The 24,340-nt window shown below is 41.3% G+C and overlaps 1 protein-coding gene across 1 annotated transcript; it reads right to left on the bottom strand.

Annotated features, from left to right (window-relative positions):
• Positions 1–7,809: 7,809 nt before the first annotated feature.
• LOC126273477 (uncharacterized) lies at positions 7,810–11,275 on the bottom strand. The gene is made up of 4 exons (XM_049977037.1): positions 11,239–11,275; positions 10,725–11,135; positions 10,448–10,655; positions 7,810–8,259 (listed from the first exon to the last, which is right to left on the bottom strand). Exons 2-4 carry the CDS (start codon positions 11,118–11,120, stop codon positions 7,916–7,918), a joined length of 948 nt encoding a protein of 315 aa, XP_049832994.1. The 5' UTR covers positions 11,121–11,135; positions 11,239–11,275; the 3' UTR covers positions 7,810–7,915.
• Between the last annotated feature and the right edge of the window lie 13,065 nt (positions 11,276–24,340).

Below are 24,340 nucleotides of genomic sequence, written 5' to 3'. Positions count from 1 at the left end.
GTGTGGTCTGGCGTCTCCTTACTAGCAACAGGTCCCAGGTTCAAACTAGTCCATTCTCTAAAAAACACACTCAGATCGTCGTTGTGCGGAAGTGGTAGGGAGACACGATATGGAACAAACAGACACCACGCAGAATGTTAGAAGGGTTCGTTTCTGACAACTAGTGGCGAAAATGCGGAACGTCGTGGATTCAAGTAGTTTAGCAGTGACACTTTATTATTCACTAAATTTTTCACTCTCATTTCTTGGTCATTCCCTGGCACGTTTTCTGCTTCTGTCTTTGGCGCTTATTTTCGCCTTTATTTTTGGATGGGACAATTTTATCTACTTTTCCACAATTTCATCGTATTTTTATTTTAACTAAGTTGGGCTAGAATACAGAATAAATTTAATCTCCAATGTAAACTGAAACAGCCACTTCTTTTTCACATTTGTTCCTAACATTTGTATTTGTTAAATCACTATGCAAGCAAAATTTTATCACGTATTTTACATAATTTACTCAGTGCAAAGTGGCATTTAAGTTAGGGACTGCTACACTGGCGCCAGAGAGTGGTCTGGCTATTTGATTAGGTCTATGAGCCATGTACTGAACGACTTTTTGTCGTTAATAAAAATTGCAGCAGATTACACAACAGTCGTAACAACACATACGTGTTTTAATACAGAATGACGGAGGGTTAAACCGCTGAAACGCGTCATGAAGTGATTGCCAACAGTGAACTACTTTAATTCGTAACCGGGAACAGTCACAGTAAAACGTAGTAAAAAATGTTCGCATTTAATGTAACAATTATTATTATTAGACAAAATCACTTTCCATATCCTGTAAACTTATAGCGAGACTCGGACAACCTTAGCATACACTACTGCGTTGGTTTTTGTGTTTTGCAAGGGAGTCCTTAATGAACCTTGCGGTTCTTTCGGACGGACTAATTACATTCGTTTAGTAACTGGGTGCAATGTTTTGACGAAATTTTCACAACATAGCGAAGGGACTGTTTTAAAGAGTGTGACATCCGAAACAAATGTGGAAAAAAATTATTAGAGACCCATTATTTCCGAGGATTGGCCGATTCCTACTTTGCACATTATTTATTTTCCCGATTTTACTGACGCGCTCTTAATTTTTTAATTTACAAGTACAATTAGAACCAAACATCGCTAAGGCAACAGAAGTAGAAACAGGTATCAGAATTTGAATATATGTAAAACCACATGAGATGTCACGATTGACAACGTCATATTTTTAAAGTTTTGAAAGAATATTGAATTTCAAATACAAGCAATTGATCACGAACTCGATAAATGCTTCCAGACGGTAGTTACTTTTTACGATCGCTTCAGGACAACTGGTGCATAGGCTTTTTCTGTGACCGTTTTTATGATTAAGTTTTGAAATTCAGTCTTCTATTTGTTGATAGTGTTACAGTAATTAATGCCCAGACGAATTTTAACGTCAGATGCATTTGTACCCGAAAACACTTGTTAAATTCCCAGATACATTAAGTAGATGCTGGCACGAGAATTCAACCACATCCGCCACGAAAGGAAAGGGGAAAATGCACACTCGTGTGTCTAAAACTGACACTGTTAATTTTGTTTTGACCAAATGTTCTATTTTGAATTGGACGTATTTCATGTGTAAATTTCAGCATCCACAGTTTGCAGCGTGCGTTTCAACAAGTACCGAAGCAGAATACTGGTGACCCACACCTGTCGGGGTAGCCGAGCGTGTTTTAACGCGATCGCTTCGGGAAGGAAGCTGCAGCGGCCCGGATCCAATCCGGCCGGGGAATTAACAACGAAGGGTCAGTGTATCTCCCCACATCCCACTAGGTGAATACCGGACTGGTTCCCATGTTTCACCTCAGATACAGGCTATAATAGTAATAATGGGCATTTGGGATCATATCTATTATTAGCTCACTTGAAGCAATGTTTAGTATTATCAGAAGAGGAATGGGTAATGGAAGAGGTGAAGTGACAGTGGCAGTTAAGAAAGGGCAGAATGTCGAGAAATCTGCCGACAAGGGGTAGGGAAATGTTCTGGGGGAGTGGGATACGAGAATGAGTTACACACTGTACGGGAGATGGCTATTGTGATTGGAGGTGGGCTGTAAGTAGTCTTTTGAAGTTTGTAAGGTATTTAATTTCTGTGATATTTTGAGGAAGTTTGTTCCAAAGTCAAATTCCTGGCACATATGATTATTTAGAAAATAAGGCCTATGATATTTATTGGTATTGAGAATTCCCTATCTTGGGAACGCGTATTTCCGCCATGCTGTTCAGATAGAATAATGGTTCAGGACAAATAAGAGGGAGTTCAATGACTGAGAAGACGATAAGGCAGACGCAGAATATGATAGTCTCTACGTTTATCGGCGCGTAGCTGTGACAATTTTTCCTAGGAGGATATGATATTGTGCAAAAAGTGTACGTCGCAGATGTATAGTACACAAGCATTCATCGCCAGTTCCAGCCTGCATGAGCTCCCGTCCGGAAGTCCATGAAGAATGGAATCACCATAGTCAAATCTAGGGAGTTATAGTGTCTTTACGAGCTTTTTAAGCTTGATAGGAAGTGAAGTCATACTGACATCTTCTCAAAGACTGCAGATGTATGTTAGACCATTCTAAATCATGGCCCAAAGTTATCCCAGTTCTTTACAGAAGAAAAATCGTGTTAGGGCTTACCATGTGCAGAAAACATTTTCCGTTTGTACCACCCGCTTATACTTTAAATAATCGATTGTTTGTGACCTTGAGGGTTGGTTAAGCAAAGATACCGGCGTGGCGTAATAATCGTTTAGCTGCTCAACAGGAACTAAAGGTTTAACCGAAGGTTTGGGTTTGCCTATTTCAACAGTTCTTTGATTTTTTCCACAGGGCGGTAGGCCTGTGAAAGTCGTCAGCGAGTGGGATAAACATGAGCTTTGCGTTCCTCACAAATTCACTAATTCGATCGCGCAGTTGTCTGTAGGAGAAATGATTATGAGAGGCCGGATACTGTTTGTATGTCCTGTCTCTTAGTGAAGTTAGATACTTAATTATCTATGTCGAAATCCTTTCCTAACGTTGTCTACGAAGAAACATCATAGGCGTCAACTGGATGCCCAGACAAATTCATGCGCTTAATATCTGTAAAAATTTGCAACCTGTGTTTTCTTTGGGCTTTGCAACCTTTAAGTCATGAACATTACATCTTGAGCAGAAAAGTTAGGTACAGTCATTTGATTGGTGTCAATTACCCGATTTGAAGACTTGGTTGCAAATATATCTATAAACGAATGAGAGTGTGCTGCATGGTGAGTAGGCCGAAACAAAGTATGCGCGTGAATTTTGATGCAGTATAACTTTTGTTTAAAAAATTTATGTCGATGTCTCCAAATACAACTACATGTTGGTACGATTGACTGCTTGAGTGCAGATTCAAAGCTAGAAAGCTGTCCAATTTTAGGTGGATTGTAGGATAGTACATTACACAGATGAAACACTTTATATAGTATGAAACGTCCCCTTAGAAAAATTGTACACGACTGGTCTATGTGAAACATCCTCTTTGAACAATTATACACGAATGTGCTTAAACTGACACACAATATTTTTAGCGCAACGCAATCTGACTTTCAAAAATTCCTACGAAAGAATGGCCCTGACTAACAATAACCTACATGTTTCACAAATCACTTACCTCACAAAAATCTTCGTTACTCAAGCTACTGCAATACAGCGAACGCCACTACTGCCAGCTAAATAAAAGATTCAAACTACTGAAGGCACTAACTACTGATAGGCATAGTTAGCAAATGAAAGATTTTAATACAGAACAAACAATGTATTTACCTCACTAGTCATAATATATATAGCAGTTCATGACACCAATTCTTACAAATTTCAAAACTCCGCCATCTCTCTCCCCACGTCCACCACTGCTGGCGGCTCACCTCCAACTGCGCAACGCTACGCGCTGTAAGCATCCAGCTGCCTCTGCTCAACACTACAATGGCGAGTATTACAACAATGCCAACCAGCCACAGACTGCACACGGCACAGCCAGTGATTTTCATACAGAGCGCTACGTGGCGGCGGCGTTACCAATAAAAAAACTTAGACAGCCTACTTACAATAGAGCCGTTTAACATCAATGAAAGTGTATTCTGGCTGTTTGTCCTGCGATTGTGTTTCTCTTGGTTTGAACATAACAGCGCTTGCAGCCTAGTAGGGATGGGGGTGTTAACACTCTAGTCAGTTACCTCAGCAAGTAGTTGATGTAATGTACATGTGTCAGTATTGTTATACACACACAGCAAAAATTTAAAAAAGCCTTTTTCTATTTGAAACGTTTTAAATTTTGTGGCATCCAAACTAAGAAGGGGTTATCTAACTGGGGATAGAGTAGGACAGTATGATGACACTTTCTCAGATGTGGTGGATTTGATTAGTCAGAAACATGAATATTCATTTGACTGCTCAACTGAAGTGACATTGCATAGCATACTGGATGGAAAAAACCCGGCTTTATAGCCTATAACGCAATTAGTAGTGTTCAAGATTGTAGTGCTAGTGGCAGTGTCAGTGGCGGAAACAGGCTAACAATTATGGTGATACGAACCTTCACCACAAAGGTTCTCTGTGTAAGTTCAATATCTTATGTTAGTCCTACTTGGTAGGAGTCCCACACTGTTAATATTTTGGGATGCGTCGCAGCTTTTAGTAAAACTGCATTTCTCCAGTGTTCTAACATTATTATAAAGTTTACTACCTGCGCTAACCACGACTGAGCCTGTTCTCACTCCATTTCATATCCCTGCACAAAGAGTTATTCTCAGGTATGAGCTGGCCAATTCCAGCTGTGGCTCATTAATATTATATTCGTAGGGTACTACGTTTTCTTTTTGTTCGTTTTGTGAAGTGGGCATTGTTACATTTCTGAACATTTAAAGCAAGTTACCATTCTTTGTACCACTTCGTAATCTTATCAAGATCTGACTTAATATTTATGCAACTTCTTTCAGACAGTTTGTCATTATAGACGACTGAATCGCCTAAAAAAATTTGATTACTGTCCGCAGTTCCTTTTTTAAGACGTCTTGCACCATCTAGTTTTCAAACGAGGGATCCTGTTCTACTGAAGTTGCCGCAATTTTTTCTTAACGCGATTCATTAACAGATTGTAGGATCCATTATCAAAGAGCAGGGATGACCTTATTTGCTATTGTCTTTGTAGGTGTTCCGCTTGCTTGTTCCAACGGGGGAGAGGGGGGGGGGGGGGAGAATCTTTCCTATGACCTCGTGGAATGTGGTTTTCTGTTGCAAATAAATGTCTTCCTGCTGGCCTCTACGTGTTATTAAGCGTGCGAGTCAGAGCCTTAGTGATCCATCCAATAAGGCAGTCTACGTGCTGTTCGTCGTTGCTCCCTCTGCCCCCCAAACGACACTACCTTCTGCAACGAGTCAGTAAAAACATCCACAAGTAGTGCTTACTGCTCGCCTTGTTTCGGTTAAGTAGTTATAGGTACAAAATAACTAAGGTAGGGTATTGTCAGTGAAGTGAATTTTATTCAACCGGGAAACTACACTCCTGGAAATTGAAATAAGAACACCGTGAATTCATTGTCCCAGGAAGGGGAAACTTTATTGACACATTCCTGGGGTCAGATACATCACATGATCACACTGACAGAACCACAGGCACATAGACACAGGCAACAGAGCATGCACAATGTCGGCGCTAGTACAGTGTATATCCACCTTTCGCAGCAATGCAGGCTGCTATTCTCCCATGGAGACGATCGTAGAGATGCTGGATGTAGTCCTGTGGAACGGCTTACCTTGCCATTTCCACCTGACGCCTCAGTTAGACCAGCATTCGCGCTGGACGTGCAGACCGCGTGAGACGACGCTTCATCCAGTCCCAAACATGCTCAATGGGGGACAGATCCGGAGATCTTGCTGGCCAGGGTAGTTGACTTACACCTTCTAGAGCACGTTGGGTGGCACGGGATACATGCGGACGTGCATTGTCCTGTTGGAACAGCAAGTTCCCTTGCCGGTCTAGAAATGGTAGAACGATGGGTTCGATGACGGTTTGGATGTACCGTGCACTATTTAGTGTCCCCTCGACGATCACCAGAGGTGTACGGCCAGTGTAGGAGATCGCTCCCCACACCATGATGCCGGGTGTTGGCCCTGTGTGCCTCGGTCGTATGCAGTCCTGATTGTGGCGCTCACCTGCACGGCGCCAAACACGCATACGACCATCATTGGCACCAAGGCAGAAGCGATTCTCATCGCTGAAGACGACACGTCTCCATTCGTCCCTCCATTCACGCCTGTCGCGACACCACTGGAGGCGGGCTGCACGATGTTGGGGCGTGAGCGGAAGACGGCCTAACGGTGTGCGGGACCGTAGCCCAGCTTCATGGAGACGGTTCCGAATGGTCCTCGCCGATACCCCAGGAGCAACAGTGTCCCTAATTTGCTGGGAAGTGGCGGTGCGGTCACTGCACTTGTGGTTCACGTCCACGCTGTAGCGGCATGCTACCAGTGTTAAAGACTGCGATGGAGCTCCGTATGCCACGGCAAACTGGCTGACACTGACGGTGGCGGTGCACAAATGCTGCGCAGCTAGCGCCATTCGACGGCCAACACCGCGGTTCCTGGTGTGTCCGCTGTGCCGTGCGTGTGATCATTGCTTGTACAGCCCTCTCGCAGTGTCTGGAGCAAGTATGGTGGGTCTGGCACACCGGTGTCAATGTGTTCTTTTTCCCCATTTCCAGTAGTGTACATTCTGCTTGTCGCTGAAAGTTATCCAGAAATGAATTTGACATCTTAAATTTTATTTTTCTATGAATGGGACTTGAAAACAGAAGTTGCTTATATGACAGCTGAAAGTTTAAAGAGTTCTCACGCTACGGTACCCCTACATTGAAATTGTCACTTATTCAAGAATTTTGAGCAAAGCACAGTTTTTCGACGTCATGCTTTCCTATTTGATATTCAGATTTAAATTAAACTGCGTAGTCTGAATTTTTTTAAACCTTATAACAAAAAAGGAAAGTGTTACGCATCTAATAAAAATAAACTTCTGTAACAGTGACAACTCTTTACTCGTTCGTTGTGTTTTCTACTTACTATCAAACGTCTCCAGATTAAGCGGTAGCAACTTTGGCTCTTTTCAGCTACAGCCTTTATGCACTATAGGTAAGCGTTTTCGTTGTTTGACACCTAAACTAAATCTAACACCGCTGTGTCTGTTAGGAAAAAAAAATGTGTTCGCAGTTGCAAATATTGAAACCAACATTCCGTATGTCTTAGTTCCTACGTCGCAATGTATACTTGCATACACTTGGAATGTCTGCACAGGGAAGACGTCTAACCAAGTCGCTGGTTGGTATGGGTGGATTGCTGCATTGGAGCACAAACTCCAAAGCAGATTTCTGCCTCTCTTGTCCCTACGAGTTAGAGGTTTTGGCCGAAGAGTGGTATAACGTTTCATTGGAGACGGTATAATGTTATCCTAGTAATCCAAGTATTGCGCTAAATGGACAATTAACCCCTGACTAATTAATCATTCCCAAGCACAGGTGTTAATATTTTGCCTAACCCCTGTAGTTGACAAGTTTCACAGTAGATTGTCATCACCCCTAACTGTATACTCGCGTTTTAGCTCAACAGCTCTATTGTTAAGGAAAGCTTACAGTAACAAGTACTATTACCCGAATGTTAACTGCGCACCTTTTATACGTAATGTTGGTTTGAGCAAACATTTTACATTACTACATGGGTGTAAAGTAAGACACCTAGATGCGAATAGTTTGTTTTATTTCACCAATTAATAACTTTTGAAAGAGCAGCCTTGTAAACTATGTACATTTAACGAAAGTTTCGAATTACGGAAAGAAGTCTTGCGGTCACTGCCTCTGGTGCAGCGAGTGCGTGGACAGTGGGGGCTGTTCCGTCTCCGAGACCGTCAGCGCCGGGAGCTTGGCGAGTGACGCGCCGCTTGAAGACGGAGACTCCGAAGAGGCGGGGGTCGGCGCCTCTCTGAAGAAGCTGCTCACGAGCGGCGCCCGCGACAGCAGCCAGAAGGCAGCTCCCACCTGGAAGGCGGCCAGCGCCGCGGCGGCGCGAGCGCCCAGCCTCAACGCCTGACGCACGCTGCCCGCTGGGGGCGCTGACGTCGGGCTGGCGATGGTGGTCTGGGTCGGCGCCGCAGCTGCCGAAGAAGACGCCTCCGCCGCAGCTGTCTCCGCGTCTGAACAAGGAGACACGGAGTCACTCTAAGGTCGGCAAGCAGCGTCCTCGCAATGTTTCACTGCGAAGGCGGCTGCCTTCTGAACAACTTTGGAGTAAACATTGTTTCAGACATTTTAGCTCCCTTTTGCTTTGCGTACTGAAAAAAGGTCACAAAGTGCCAAAGGTATTGTACATGCAGTGACAAGTACCGTGGATCAAAAAGTCAGTATAAATTTGAAAACTTGATAAACCACGGAATAATGTACATAGAGGTAAAATTGACATACATGCTTTGAATGACATGGGGTTTTATTAAAAAAGCAAAAAGTCAATGTCTGACGGATGGAGCTTGACAGCAAAACTGCAACTGTGACGGGTTAGGGGTATGCCGATATGTTACAAAATCTCATTATCCCCAGCCTGGCTGATAAACACCTGTTAGAACGCACGATGTTTATGCAGGATGGCGCTCCACCCCATATTGCTAGACCCGTGAAAGATCTCTTGCGCACGTCGTTTGGTGATCGAGTGCTCAGCCGCTACTTCCATCATGCTTGACCTCCCAGATCCCCAGACGTCAGTCCGTGCGATTATTGGCTTTGGGGTTGCCAGAAGTCGCAAATATTGTCATCGACATTCCTAGGGATGCTGAAAGACAACATCCAACGCCAATGCCTCACCGTAACTCCGGACATGCTTTACAGTGCTGTTCACAACGTTATTCCTCGACTACAGCTATTCTTGAGGAAAGCTGGTGGGCATATTGAGTATTACCTGTCAAGAACACCATCTTTGCTTTGTCTTACTCTGTTATGCTAATTATTGTTATAATTAGATGAAACGCCATTTGTCGGACATTTTTGAAATTTTGTTCTTTTCGGTTCTAATAAAACCCCATGTCATTCCAGTCATGGGTGTCACATCGCACCTCTGTCTTCATTATTACGTGATTTACTCAGTCTTCAAATTTATACCGACTTTCTTGATCACCCAAGTATATAGAACTAAGGGCCAGATTACTTTAGTATGACTCGTCAACTTGAAAATTAATAGCTAGCAGTGACTAAGCCGAACATTCAATACTTTACGTCGCTTTTTTTTTTTATGTATACCAAATGTTCAACAGGTAAAGTAACCTGAATAGGAAGGAACGAGGTCCATATAACACTGATTATATGTATGCAGGTCATACAATCCTGCATTACTTGTAGATCACACAAAGTGCTACGCGTCATTAGCAGTGCTCCACCCGTACTGTTCTTCGTAATGAATAAAGTCTCGAAATCCTCAAGACTTTTTATATATAAATTACTCCACATGACTACAGGAACTAGAAATTCGATTAAATATTTCATTCTTACTCTCGGAAAGTACGATCACAACCGTAAGTTGAAGCATAAGCGGTGAAGACGCTACTAGGTAGGGCATAACCACCTATGCCGAGCTATCATGTACAGCAACAAAATCGGCAACTCCCTGCAAATCAGCAACCTTGACTGGATATGCCAGCTGCTATTAAAGCCGACCAGCTCGCACAAACCGCTACCCTACCGTGTTAATGCGATGTATCACCGATCTGACACTAGACGATGAACCCAGCTATTATAGGAATGATGCAGACCGAGAAGCCATCTTCGTTACCTAGCTGCAGCCGTCGAGTAACACCGCTCCACATCGAAGATAATGACCTGCATGATACCTGCTACTAGTAAAGCCTACCCTTGATGACTTGTCGCAGGCAGCAAGAAAACCGCTGCTGCACCTACAACCCGCCGCGACTGTCCAAGAGTCGCACCCTCCCTCCTTCCCTCGGCTATTGCTTTGGCACTTCCTGTTCTCTAGACCGTTACCCATTGTTCAACCTTCGACCCTACTTATCGCCAGATAAGCACGTATTAACGGTCAACCATAACCAGACACGTGCAAACAATAGTAACCATATCTTGCGAGATGTTACTCAGTGACAACGAATATGCAGAGATGGCATAAGATCGTAGCTATAGTAACAACATTTTTACATTTTTTTCCTTGGAAAAGAAAAAGCTGAATATTATTTACGTAGTACACAATGTTGTACGCAAGATTCTTCCAGAAAAATAAAGACTTTTCCAAGAATTTGTGGAAGATTCATACATAACTAGGAAGTCTTAAATCGGTTTCATTGTTTATTAACTGTTACCGCTAACAACTCAGCATGCTTAACTCACCAGATGCTACTTCAGCTTCTGCGCCGTTCAGTTTGTTCTCCAGTTTGTCCAGCCAGCTGTCCACGATGCTGATCACACTACTGTATTTATTAATTATCGTTTTAGCAACCCTATTGAGTTTCTTCCTGCCGAGTTCGCTTATAGCTTCGGTTTTATGTACTGCGGGTCGCACGATCTTCGTTATGTGTTGCGTGATAGCATCATACAGCTGCAAAAGAAAGATTCGTTATGCGGTATCCACATTACCATTTGCGAGTTCACATTTATTAACAGTTACCTTTTCTGGCGACTCCCTCACTGCGGGAAATTTCTTTTCTATTACTGCCATGCCTTTGCTAACCGCTTCGTCTGCGTACTGAATAATCGGCCGCCAGCTACTCACTTTGCTTTCTGCAAGTTTGAGAACCGAACCAACTACTTTTTCGGTCAAGTTAAGTGACCAGTTGATGATGCTGGCCTTTTGCTTTACAGAGCAATACGCGTCTTTGCTTTTCTGGACGGCGATTACCACCGCTGGCCAATGTTTCAGCAGCTGAGCTATCTTGTATGTCTGCTCTGGCGCCTTCCCAACTGCGGGAGACGGGGCCGGTGCAGTAGCAGGTAATGCCGTAACAGAGTTCTCAGGCTGGACTGGCCTGCCTTCTTCAGACTTGACAACGGTTGATTCGCACATGGTACCTTGCTAAAACTATTAATTAAAACAAACAATTACCACCGAAATATTATAAAAATCAGTTACTTATAATCAACACTATTCAACTTTACTATGAGAGCTGCGAACTTTCACATACCGGACTGTTAAGGAAACAGTGACCCTACCAGACTACATTCAGATTTGGCTCAGCCAGGAATATATAGCATTTGAGGCGCGCGTCATTGTGCGTTCAACGGTAGAGGGCGTGACTGTCTGTCGTGCCTGACTGTTAATAACATTACCGTTAGTTCTTTTATGCGTACATATATTTTCAAAACAAGTAGCAATATTTATTCAGCATCTAGATGCTTATAGGTGGATTCATCTAAATACAATACTTCAGTAGCATAATCCGCCCAACAAATTGTGCTTTGTGTAGCGATGTAGTGCCAATCGCCCGACTAAAGTTTGTCGTTCGCCACTGCGCGCGGGACTAAATGCTGTTCTAATACATACGACAGGGTGCAAGACGGATAAAATTTTAGAAAAAAGAGTTTCTGGAAAAATTTAAAGACTGCAGATGTTCGTAGAACACGTCATGCGAGGAGTATAGCAATATATATGCAACAAATGAAGCACTTTTTTCATTTTGAGTACGTAATGGTTTCGTGTGCCACATAGAGAGGACAAAAGTCCTCAGCCTTGTGTATTTAAGTTTATTGGTTTTATTTCCGATATTTAACGGAAATGAAATCTAAAAACCGAATCACCGATAGATTAGACCTTAGATTTCATTTCCGATACGTATAGGAAATAAGACCGAAATACATACAGTTGATGGACTCGTATTCATGAAACATAGTAGCTTCATTGTTAGAAATGTTACAAAAATCCATGCTACATCTACGTCTTCTACTACGAAGAGCAAAGTGTAGGACTATTTTTACAGTTCTAACAGTTGTTGAATGCTTCATTTCTTATATGTCTGTTATTGTATTCATTAGATGATCTGCGCCGATACTGCTGTTGTCTTTCTTCTTCTAATTCGAAATTTATTTGTTAAGCTTACAGGGGACGTCGTTTATTCTACATACTTAAACAAAACAATAAGGTTTGTATGCATGTTTTTTATTTATTTTGCTTTACTTTCCTCAAGAAACTGTAAACCACATTGCAGGTTTCAGGTGTCATTTTAGATCGTAATTGTGGCGATACAGCTGCCCTGATTTAGAGGTTCTCGTAACTTTCGCCAATGGTTAGAACTGACAGCCTCTGAATGCAAGCTTGTAGCCTCTTTCAAGCCTGCATCGTATTCTTTTTCGTTAAGAATGGTTTGGTGATTTTCCAACAGCTCCGGAAAGCACTTTTCATCCTTACTTAGACGGTTACAAAAATAATTGGCTGCCAGCTGCTTAAGTAACAGAACAGCGGTGAATTTCTTTCTTTGCATTAGCCACTTTGCGCACAGCTTCTCTTGGCTTTTCTTTTTTTTAATTTAGGCCTTGTTGCCTCTAAAACAGACAAGGCAAACCCCCATTTCTGTTTCTGTGTAAAAACAAGCGGGATCTCGTAGAACATAAACTCAATGAACTTAAGTAAACATATCACAACAACAGGACGGCTTCCTAACCGTCGAGTTCAGTTGGTTGGGATATGTGTAGGCTGGGACGAAATTGGTAGGTTCGGTTGGCCGATAAATTGGTGCGTATGTAGAGGCCCGAAACGGCGACGTCATGGCACAACTGCTTACTACACCAGAGCCACATTCGTGAGGTTTCTACCGGGAAACATTTACACTAATCAGTTAGACGCAAATGTTCAACTCCTATGCATGTACTTTATTCCATTGGTACTTTAGAATAGTGCATGTTTGTTTTCGTTTTACTGAAGATACGTTGTTTTTGAAAAACTGAAAGAACTACGGAATAAATCTGTCATTACGCCTACCGCATATACGTGTTGCAGAGTGAATAACTCTGCAGAAATTCTGAAATATTGTAATATTCGTAATGTGGGTGGTTCGTTAATTATTATTCAATGTTGCTAGAGCTCTATTTGAAACTCGAAGATGTCACACAGCTAAATGTCGACGTTTGTGCCACGTAAATGACGCTGGCTTATGTAATAGCGTAACGCCATCAAAAAATCGAAGTCCTTTCACTTTCCGTAACTGACCAACGTAGTCTACATAGTCGCGTGTAGGACACTTCACATTTCTCCCGAACAATAAATGTTTTATTTAATGTTTGGAGGAGGCATAAAATTAATGTTCTGCATAGAATATTAGCGAGTTTCGCGAAAATGTTTTCACCCATGTGATAACCACTTGTTTTGTCATGTTGAAAGCCGACATTTAGTGGTTGACTTGTAATTAAAATTCAATTAGTAAAATGTATTCAGGCTCTGCGTAAGGAATTTTTGTATTTCACACAAAATTCAGAGGAGTCCACACTAACATGTTTCCGTCTCTCTGACGGTGAGATGGTACGTTCTTATTTATCGAACTGCATTTCCTAGCATTACTGACAACCCCAGACACTGCCAAGCAGGTGCCATATTCGAATGGCTATTTAATGGGCAGTGCTTATCTGATATACATGGTGGTTGGACCTCTCTTAATATTGATTAAGATATTTTGGAAACTTTGGTCTCTTTGCGAGACTTGGTTGCATGGTTCTACTACATGATACTGGAACGGAATACGTACCAACCTGTGGGCAGTGCAGTGCAGTAAGAGTCTACAAATTTCATTGCACGACATTAATGGAACGTCGTTTAATGGAGTCCGTCTGCAACGAGAGGGGACATAGATTAACTTTAAGGAAAATTTATACCCGTCAGTAGGTGGTGATTTGGGCTGGAATTTTCCAAAATCTGAGCCACGCTTTTACATAAAGTTTTTTTTTCAGACAAGATAGAAAATTTAGCTTAATTAATACAGTCGTAGTGCATTCATTACTGTTACTGTAGCTCACGTAGCTTCAGTTATTCACTCTTCTAGAACAATAGTGTTCCAAAGGCACTAAGCAGTTCATGCTCCTTAATCTAGCAATCGTATATCAGGACACCGAATGTTTAAATATGTAACGAGAAGGCAATGGAACCTAGTTTTGTACTTGGTACCACAACATAATATAAGGTGGATAGACATTTGTGTACATACATATTTAAGGTCGAAACGGAGTAGCTAATGCGAACAAATATGGCAAATCCAATATTACAGTAATAGCAGATTCTGAGTGAGCAGAAAAATTCACCAATGGAATAAAATTTAGGGCTAGAAATAATATATAATCAAACAGCATTATTTTGTCTCGCTGGGTTGCTTCTGACTTTACACGTGGAATATGCAAAGAAAGATAAGATTGCAAATGAACTCTCAAAAAGTCTGCAGACTATCAACCTAATTTCCCAGTGTACTCGTAAGGAGAAAAATAATTTGTCCATGGTATATCCATTTGAGTTATTTAGTCGCATACATAGATAAAATTTTGTGCCATTACATAGTTGACTTCCGAAATTACGTTTAAGAATGGCGGGACGCATTTCACTGCCTGTAAATTGTAATAGTTTGATTTTGAAATTTTCTTGTAACTTGATAATTTGCGCAAATCAAAGTCTCTCTTGACTGAAAACAAATATGAACATGCAGCCACAACAATTGCTTTTGATGCCATCTGAAAATCATTTATATTATAATTAAATGTTGACAACGATACAGATTGCAAATTAGTAATGTTAACTTTTCAGCATTTGCAATATACGTATGTCAAAAACACGCTGACCCAGGAGGAATGGTCAACATACTGGGGTATGACAGGAAACATCATTAGTGTTCAAAAATATAGTTAACATGGGCTCTAAAGTGCATACCTTAAGAGCAATCATCTTCGCGACTGTGAAAAATATATCTACTGAACACTTAAGGTATGCGTTTTAGAGGCAATGTTTACCAGACGTTTTTGCTTCGAATGATAGGAACTATCGTAGGAACTGAATCTTGACCATTCCTCTGGAACTTCCTGTATATTTCACGTCATGAGGTGCTGATCGTTGATTTGCAGCTACATCTATACTCAAAAAATGAAGTACATAGTAGAGAGTACTTCGGACTGTACCAGCTATTAGGGTTTTCTTCTCATTCCATCCAAGTATGGAGCGCGGGAAGAATGACTTCAAATGACTGTGCGCGCCACAAGTGATCTTTGTTCTCATGATCACAATTGGAGCGATGAGTAAGGAGTTGTAGTACATCCCCAGCATCATTTAAAGCTGATTTTTGAAACTTTACAAGTAGGCTTTAACAGTGTAGTGTGCCTCTATCTTCGTGTCAGTTTGGTTAAATAGTTCCTTGTTGGTCAATAGCCAGATGCAAGTCTTCCGACTGGACACCACTTCGACGACTTGCCGGTCCTTAATCTACACCAGCTAGCCAGCCGGTGAAAGCGGAATTCCGATTTAATGGGGAATCACTTGGCGTTCCTGGCGACTCCTTACATCTTAGAGAGATGAAGACTTGAAATTTCCTTGGTCCGACTGGAATGTGACCCACACACCAATCGGGTTCTTAATACATAATTATGGATTGGAATGACTTCATAGCGTAGCCGTTTCCCCGAGAAACAGGTATTAGTCACCAAGCAGGCCTATGCCATCTAATGCCATATCTTAACAATAGTATTCAACACTGCACCTTTATATTTAGAACGAACGGTTGTGAAGCTGTTGTACTTTCACAAAATGTGTGCAGTGCTTTCGTAACTGTAGCAGGTAGCAGCTGATCAAGAATTTTTCCCCAATGCCTCATGCAATAATTTTCCCATCTGTATTTTTAAAGTTTTAGAGTACTGGTAACTTGGCCTATTTTTGTATTCCTTGGCGCTCTTCACGTCGGCAGACTATTTTTAATTGCCGAGTCAAAATTTACAAATTTCTTTCACTTATTTTCTTGTATCCGAGTTAATCCCCGTTCTTGGCAGTTCGCGTGTATAGTCCTCTCGTACGGTCCATGGTAACGATATTCCGTAACCAGCTGAGCTCTTAGGCTTTAACACAATACAGGGATCTTGTTAGATTCGTAGTTCATCGGAGATAGTAGGGCAAAGCAGCTACATCAAAAAATTCACAAGCGATAGCTTTTCTAAAACTCTTCGAAAACTAGAAAAGATATTCCATCTCACAGAGAGATAAGAAAAAGACCACGTGGTACATTCTAGAATATGACAGTGATACATTCACCCAGTTGACATGAGGCTCCCAAAACCGGATTTTGTAAACAGATTTCCCAATACCGCATCTGGGTGGTCACATACACACTTCAAAATCCATTTTGGAAATCCGCTTCTGCTTTCCGGATTTCAAATTCCGCAATCGATTTTCGCTCCCATGTAAACGCAATCGCTTTCAAACGTGCTTTAGTTGTCAGGTTATATCTTGTTTTTAAACATTTTCGGCTAGTGTGGAAAGAGTGGATTTTTGTACAGTGAAGGATAAGTAGAAATATTAGACTGAAGCTGTTTACACCTCGTCTAACTGATCAGAAATAGCGATTGTGCTGACTACATCAGAAACTCTAACAGCTGTTTTTCAGGCACCGTATTTACTGGGCTCGCAGATGCGCTTCTGATCTTAACATGTAAACATGACACCGGAAAACGATTTCCGAAATTTGGTTTTTGTCATTCGGAAGATGACGCCTGAAAACGTAGTGAATGTACCAACTTAGAAAACAGTTGGTATCTGATTTTGCTTCTTAATAGTATGTCTGGCTTAAATTTTTGGTGTTGGACCTTGATATCTGACACCGCGTGACTTCTTTGGGAGAACACACTGAATGTCGGCGGTAAACAATGCTTCATGTAGAGTATAACTTAAAAACGGGAGTATGGCGAGGATTCAAATGATCGTGGATGATAAATGTTGCATTAATTTCCTAGTGTCATGCTGCGTGAAATGTTTTGCAAAATTCTCGACAAAGAAAGAAATTTACAGAAATGTGTATAGAACAGCCATACCTGTATGTATCTAAAGATTATTCATAAGTGATGACCATTTTTTTTAGAATTACAATTTTTAGAAGAGATTGTTTTGCATTTGCAGTTTGCTTTCCCTTGATATCCTGATAGGGTTTGATTTTTTTTTTTTATGTGAGCCTGTTTTGAGTGTAGTCATCAGATATAACGGTTTTGTCGTTGAAAAGCGAGAAACGGGTTTTAATGTTTCGTTGATGATATAATCATTACATACAGAATACAATCTCGAATGAAAAACACGGGGATAGAAAATTAGCCTTTTTCAAAGGCCACCACGGAAAATCGAAATCTGTAGTCGGACGAGGTTTGAACCGCTGTCGATCCAAACACGAGTCTAATGTTCCTACGAATGCACCCCGTCACTCTGTTAGTGGTGTTGATCTACGTGAAGAATCTCTCCTCCCTGTTACATCCCTCTTCCCCCCCCCCCCCCTCTCTCTCTCTCTCTCTCTCTCTCTCTCTCTCTCTCTCTCTCTCTCTCTCTCTCTCTCACACACACACACACACACACACACACACACACACACACACATATAGAGATTCGCAAAGCGCTTAAAACGTACTAATATATGAACCTTAGCATATGTGTGATAGTGTTGACCTCAATGTACCACTATCCGAACTATATGATATTGTCAGTGTTCGTGTAGCACAAGAAATAATGGTGACTTAGTCTCAGTATCAATGGTAAATGCAGTTGTAAATGCAAAATACTCAATTCTACTAACACGTAATGATGTTCTCTGAAATGAAGGGTTGCAAATTAGAAAGTCCGACACTATTAATTAAGCTTTGCTATTTTTAATACAGAAACACTCTCCCTACAGCTTCATTGTCACGAATCTGGTTATGAGCTACCTCACTGTTTACTTCGATTTCACTTTTTTTATCAGTGAGGCTGTTATTTAAACCCGCAACATGGTCTGTTACCTGCTCCTGACTTTCTGCTGGCACACTGCCTTGACTACTATTACTCGCATTGTTGATAAACACAGTTTTAAACATTTTCAATGAAAATTTCAGCCCTCACAGTTCAATTCTAGTCTTCAAACGATATTTCTACTACACAAGAAAGCAAAGTATGTATCTCAGTTGTCTGCGACGACGTAATTGCATGTCACTAACATCAACATCTTTGGGTCCACTTTTTAGTTATCGACTCTTTATTCTCCTCATAGCGCATATATGGTGCGTTCAAAAAGTCTCTCCGCAGTGCCGTATGATTGTTAGCCACACCTGCCTTAGGCCCCAGTGAATATACCAAATGAAACTCAGTGAAATACAAGTTATTAATTTATCGAATATTCATTTTTACTTACAAATTTTCACATTAAATGTTGAAAGTGTCCCCCCTGTTGTTGAATACACGGGTCAATTCGTCTAATCATGTTTCCAAACGCAAGCTGTAACATTTCTTCTGTAACAGAAGCAGTTTGAAAGTGGATATTGCAGTTTCTAGTTCATCGATGGATTTTGGACGGTTTTTATAGACAGTTGCTTTCGCTGCACCCGAGAAGAAAATGTCAGGTGGTGTTAGATCAGGCGATCGTGGAGGCCAAAGTCCCTGTGAAATTATGCGATCACCGAAAAGATCAGCAAGCAGTGAGATTGAAACGCGAGCTGCATGCGCGGTTGCACCATCTTGTTGAAAATAACCGGGTAACAATCATACGGCACTGCGGAGAGACTTTTTCATGTTGGGAGAGTCCACTTGGAAGGGAAGTAACGTAGGCAGGCGAACCAATATACGGCGCGCGCGGCTAACAATCATAGGGCACTGCGGAGAGACTTTTCGAACACTCCGTATATAGTCCGTTTAAGATTTTCACGTCAATGCTTTCTTTTAAATTATCAATTGTATCAGCGTCCTTTATTACATAAATCAACCTGCTGCTCAAAATTCTGACAGCAAAAACCTCATTAGCAATACCAGGACCCTCCTCCATAACTTAAATGCAACAGTGTGTAACAATCAATAGCAAATACTCACTTTCGTTTCTCGGTGATTCCCGATGCTGCAGTGGCTGTAAAAGGATTTGCGAGAATTTGCTCCACCATAATTTGTTGCACCTTCCTGAATTCTTGAAAGTGTACCTAGTGATCTGCAACCGACAAGAGAAATTTCAAGAAATTGAGTTTGATACGATGTTTCACAATTACATGATTATTATGCAATACATTTACAAAACCATAACAAAACTGCCTCACATACACTATCGGAAAGCAGACTCTGATGGCTGATTTCCCACTCATTTTATCAGTTACTGTTTACACTTTACATCATCCATTATTAGAAACAGGAAATTTACGGATTACATTCAAAAATATGCTGCTGTAGGCAGGCAGGCTGGCATCACGGAATTACGTATTGGTTCGTACCTATCTCGTTGTAAATAAAGTTTTACACGGCTTTTAGCTTCTAGTGTTGAAATCTATAAAATATGTTCGATAACAATGTTTTCTGCACAGTTACTTGAAGATTATTAATTGGAAAATGTTCCTAACACTTTGATGTCTTCATCCCACAAACATTAACACTCCACTGGACCAGTCAGTACGGATCAGGTCTCACACGATTCACTACATAAAAAATAATTGTAATTCAGAAGTAAATAGAAAATAGCTTTCGAAGAATTTTAATCAGTGCTATAACAAGGTTTCAATGTGAACCTCGCAGAAAGCCCAGAGTCTCTTTTCACAAACAGAACAATGAAGCTGATCGGATTTTAATGTGCGCGACATTTAGCTTTGCTATGAGGTGCATTCAAGTTCTAAGCCCTCCGCTTTTATTTTCTAATTAACTACTCAACCGAAATCGATGAAACTGGCGTTACTTCTCGACGTAATCGCCCTGCAGACTACACATTTTTCACAACGCTGACGCCATGATTCCATGGCAGCGGCGAAGGCTTCTTTAGGAGTCTGTTTTGACCACTGGAAAATCGATGAGGCAATAGCAGCACGGCTGGTGAATGTGTGGCCACGGGAGTGTCTTTCATTGTTAAGTCACCAGGAGCCAGGTCAGGTGAGTAGGGAGCATGAGGAATCACTTCAAAGCTGTGATCACGAAGAAACTGTTGCGTAAGGTTAGCTCGATGTGCGGGTGCGTTGTCTTGGTGAAACAGCACATGCGCAACCCTTACCGGACGTTTTTGTTGCAGTGCAGGAAGGAATTTGTTCTTCAAAACATTTTCGTAGGATGCACCTGTTACCGTAGTGCCCTTTGGAACGCAATGGGTAAGGATTACGCCCTCGCTGCCCCAGAACATGACACCATTTTTTCAGCACTGGCGGTTACCCGAAATTTTTTTAGTGGCGGTGAATGTGTGCTTCGATTGAGCAGACTGGCGCTTTGTTTCTGGATTGAAAAATGGCATCCACGTCTCGTCCATTGTCACAACCGACGAAGAGAAAGTCCCATTCATGCTGTCGTTGCGCGTCAACATTGCTTGGCAACATGCCACATGGGCAGCCATGTGGTCGTCCGTCAGCATTCGTGGCACCCACCTGAATGACACTTTTCGCATTTTCAGGTCGTCATGCAGGATTGTGTGCACAGAACCCACAAAAATGCTAACTCTGGAGGCGATCTGTTCAACAGTCATTCGGCGATCCCCCAAAACAATTCTCTCCACTTTCTCGATCATGTCGTCAGACCGGCTTGTGCGAGCCCGAGGTTGTTTCGGTTTGTTGTCACACGATGTTCTGCCTTCGTTAAACTGTTGCACCCACGAACGCACTTTCGACACATCCCTAACTCCATCACCTCATGTCTCCTTCAGCTGTCGATGAATTTCAATTGGCTTCACACCACGCAAATTCAGAAAACGAAAGATTGCACGCTGTTCAAGTAAGGAAAAACGTCGCCATTTTAAGCATTTAGCTCTTTATACTCATGAAGTAATGAATGCTATCGACAGGGCATGTCAAACTGATTCAATATTTTTAGATTTCCAGAAGGCTTTCGACGCCGTTCCTCTCAAGCGTCTTCTAATCAAACTGCGTGACTATGGTGTATCGCCTCAGTTGTGCGATTGGATTCGTGATTTCCTGTCAAAAAGGTCACAGTTCGTAGTAATAGACAGAAAGTCATCAAGTAAACAGAAGTAATATCCGACGCTCCCCAAGGAAGTGTCATAGGCCCTCTATTGTTCTTGATCCCTATGACGTAGGAGACAATCTAAGTAGCTGTCTTAGATTGTTTGCAGATGATGCTGTCATTTACCGTCTTGTAAAGTCATCAGATGACTATAATTGCAAAATGATTTAGATATCTGTATGGGGCGAAAAGTGGCAATTGAAACAAATAAAGAAAATTGTGAAGTTATTCACATGAGTACTAATAGAAATCTACTAAATTCGATTATGCGATAAATCACAGAAATCTTAAGGCTGTAAATTCAACTAAATACTTAGGGATTACAATTACAAATAACCTAAACTGGAACTATCACATAGATAATGTTCTGGGCAGAGATTGGATTGGATTGAATTGAATTGAATTGAATTGAATTGGTTTTTCGTTCCATAGATCCTTACTGAGGAGATCCTCGTGGATGTAGAACATGTCAATATTTTTTTTAAAGCTGAAATAACAATACTAATAGTATGAATATATACAATACATCATCTGTTTCTATTAAAAAATTCGTCAATGGAGTAGGAGTTGGCCACTAGTAAGTCTTTCAGGCTCCTTTTAAACTTTTCTTTATTTGTAACTGAATTTTTTATTTTTTCTGCCAAATTATTGAAGATGAGTGTTCCTGAGTAGTGGATCCCTTTTTGAACTAAAGTAAGTGATTTTAAGTTCTTGTGCAGATAATTTTTGTTCCTGGTATTGTATATATGAACTAAGCTGTTGTTTGAAAAAGAGATACATTATTTAGGACAAATTTCATTGAGGAGTAAATACACTGAGAGGCAGTAGTTAGTATACCCAGTTCTTTGAAGAAGTTTCTGCAGGACATCCGTGAATTTACTCCACAAATAATACGCTTTTGGACTCTGAAAACTTTTGTTTGACTTGAAGAGTTACCCCAAAATATTATACCATATGACATTATGGAATGAAAGTAGGCAAAGTATGCAAGCTTTTTCATTTTTATGTCGCCTATGTCTCCTAACACTCGAATTGCAAATACATATTTGTTAAGGCGTTTCTGCAGTTCTGTGATGTGCTCCTCACAACTGAATTTATTATCAAGTTGTAATCCCAGAACTTTAAGACTGTCAACCTCTTCTATCTGCTCTTCTTCATACTTCATGCATATGCTGGGTGGCAACCTCTTACAGGTTCTGAATTAAATATGCTGAGTCTTTTCGAAGTTTAATGTCAATGAGTTGGCTTTAAACCATTTATTAATATCCATGAAAATATCATTAGCAGATCTTTCTAGAAGTACACTCGACACACTATTTATTGCATTACTTGTCATGTGCAAACAATACGAACTCTCCTTCTGGCAGTGTAACTGATGAGAGATCGTTAATGTACACAAAAAAAAACAATGGCCCAAGATGGATCCTTATGGGACACCACATGTAATTTCTTCCCATTTTGATGACGACTGATGACTTAATTCACTAGTCCCTTGTACTGACACCCTTTGTTTCCTGTTAGCTAGGTATGACTTGAACCATTTTGCAGCACTGCCTGTGACACCATAGAATTCTAATTTATTTAAAAGGATGTTGTGGTTCACACAATCGAATGCCTTTGACAAATCACAGAAAATACCTGCTGCATGTAACTTGTCCTTTAATGAATTAAGACCATTTTCACTGTAGGTGTAAATAGCCTTCTCGATATCAGAATCCTTCTGAAATCCAAACTGTGTTCTTGATAATATGTTATTTGTGATCAGATGGTTAAGAAGCTGCCTGTACATGACTCTTACTAAAATTTTTGAGAATGCTGGCAAAAGTGCAATCGGTATCTCTCTTTATCCCCTTTCTTGACTAGAGGCTTAACATCTGCATACCAAAGACTGCGGTTCATTGGTAGACCACTTATAAGGTCTACTAAAGAGACTGTTTACACAACGTTTGTCCGCCGTATTGTGAAGTATTGCTGTGCTGTGTGGGATCCGCGTCAGGTGGATCTGACGGATGACATCGAAGAAGTTCAAAGAAGAGCGGCTCGTTTTGTACTGTCGCGAAATAGGGGAGATAGTACCATTGACATGATACGTGAATTGGAGTGGCAATCATTAAAACAAAGGCGTTTTACATTGAGATGGGTTATTACCATGAAATTTCCATCACCAATTTTCTCCTTCGAATGTGAAAACATTCTGTTGATACCCACCTACAAAAGGAGAATTGATCATCACGATAAAATACGAGGTGAATTCAAGTTCTAAGGCCTCCGATTTTTTTTCTCCGGACTGGAAAGAGATAGAAGCATGCGCATTGTTTTAAAATGAGGCCGCGTTCATTTTCATTACGTCCCAGAGATGTGAGCACCGTATGGCAGATGGAATTTTACCGCCAGCGGCGAGAATGAGAACTGTTTTAAATACTTAAAATGGTGACGTTATCCTTACTTGAACAGCGTGCAATCATTCGTTTTCTGAATTTGCGTGGTGTGAAACCAATTGAAATTCATCGACAGTTGAAGGAGACATGTGGTGATGGAGTTATGGATGTGTCGAAAGTGCGTTCGTGGGTGCGACAGTTTAATGAAGGCAGAACATCGTGTGACAACAAACCGAAACAACCTCGGGCTCGCACAAGCCGGTCTGACGACATGATCGAGAAAGTGGAGAGAATTGTTTTGGGGATCGCCGAATGACTGTTGAGCAGATCGCCTCTAGAGTTGGCATTTCTGTGGGTTCTGTGCACACAATCCTGCATGACGACCTGAAAATGCGAAAAGTGTCATCCAGGTAGGTGCCACGAATGCTGACGGACGACCACATGGCTGCCCGTGTGGCATGTTGCCAAGCAATGTTGACGCGCAAAGACAGCATGAATGGGGCTTTCTTTTCTTCCGTTGTGGATGAGACGTGGATGCCATTTTTCAATCCAGAAACAAAGCGCCAGTCAGCTCAATGGAGGCACACAGATTCACCGCCACCAAAAAAATTTCGGGTAACCACCAGTGCTGAAAAAATGATGGTGTCCATGTTCTGGGACAGCGGGGGCGTAATCCTTACCCATTGCATTCAAAAGGGCACTACGGTAGCAGGTGCATCCTACGAAATTTTTTTGAAGAATAAATTCCTT

Source organism: Schistocerca gregaria, chromosome 1, assembly GCF_023897955.1.
Source record: "Schistocerca gregaria isolate iqSchGreg1 chromosome 1, iqSchGreg1.2, whole genome shotgun sequence".
NCBI lineage: Eukaryota > Metazoa > Arthropoda > Insecta > Orthoptera > Acrididae > Schistocerca > Schistocerca gregaria.
Note: the sequence above shows the minus strand (reverse complement) of the source record. Positions and strands in the feature narration are given on the sequence as shown.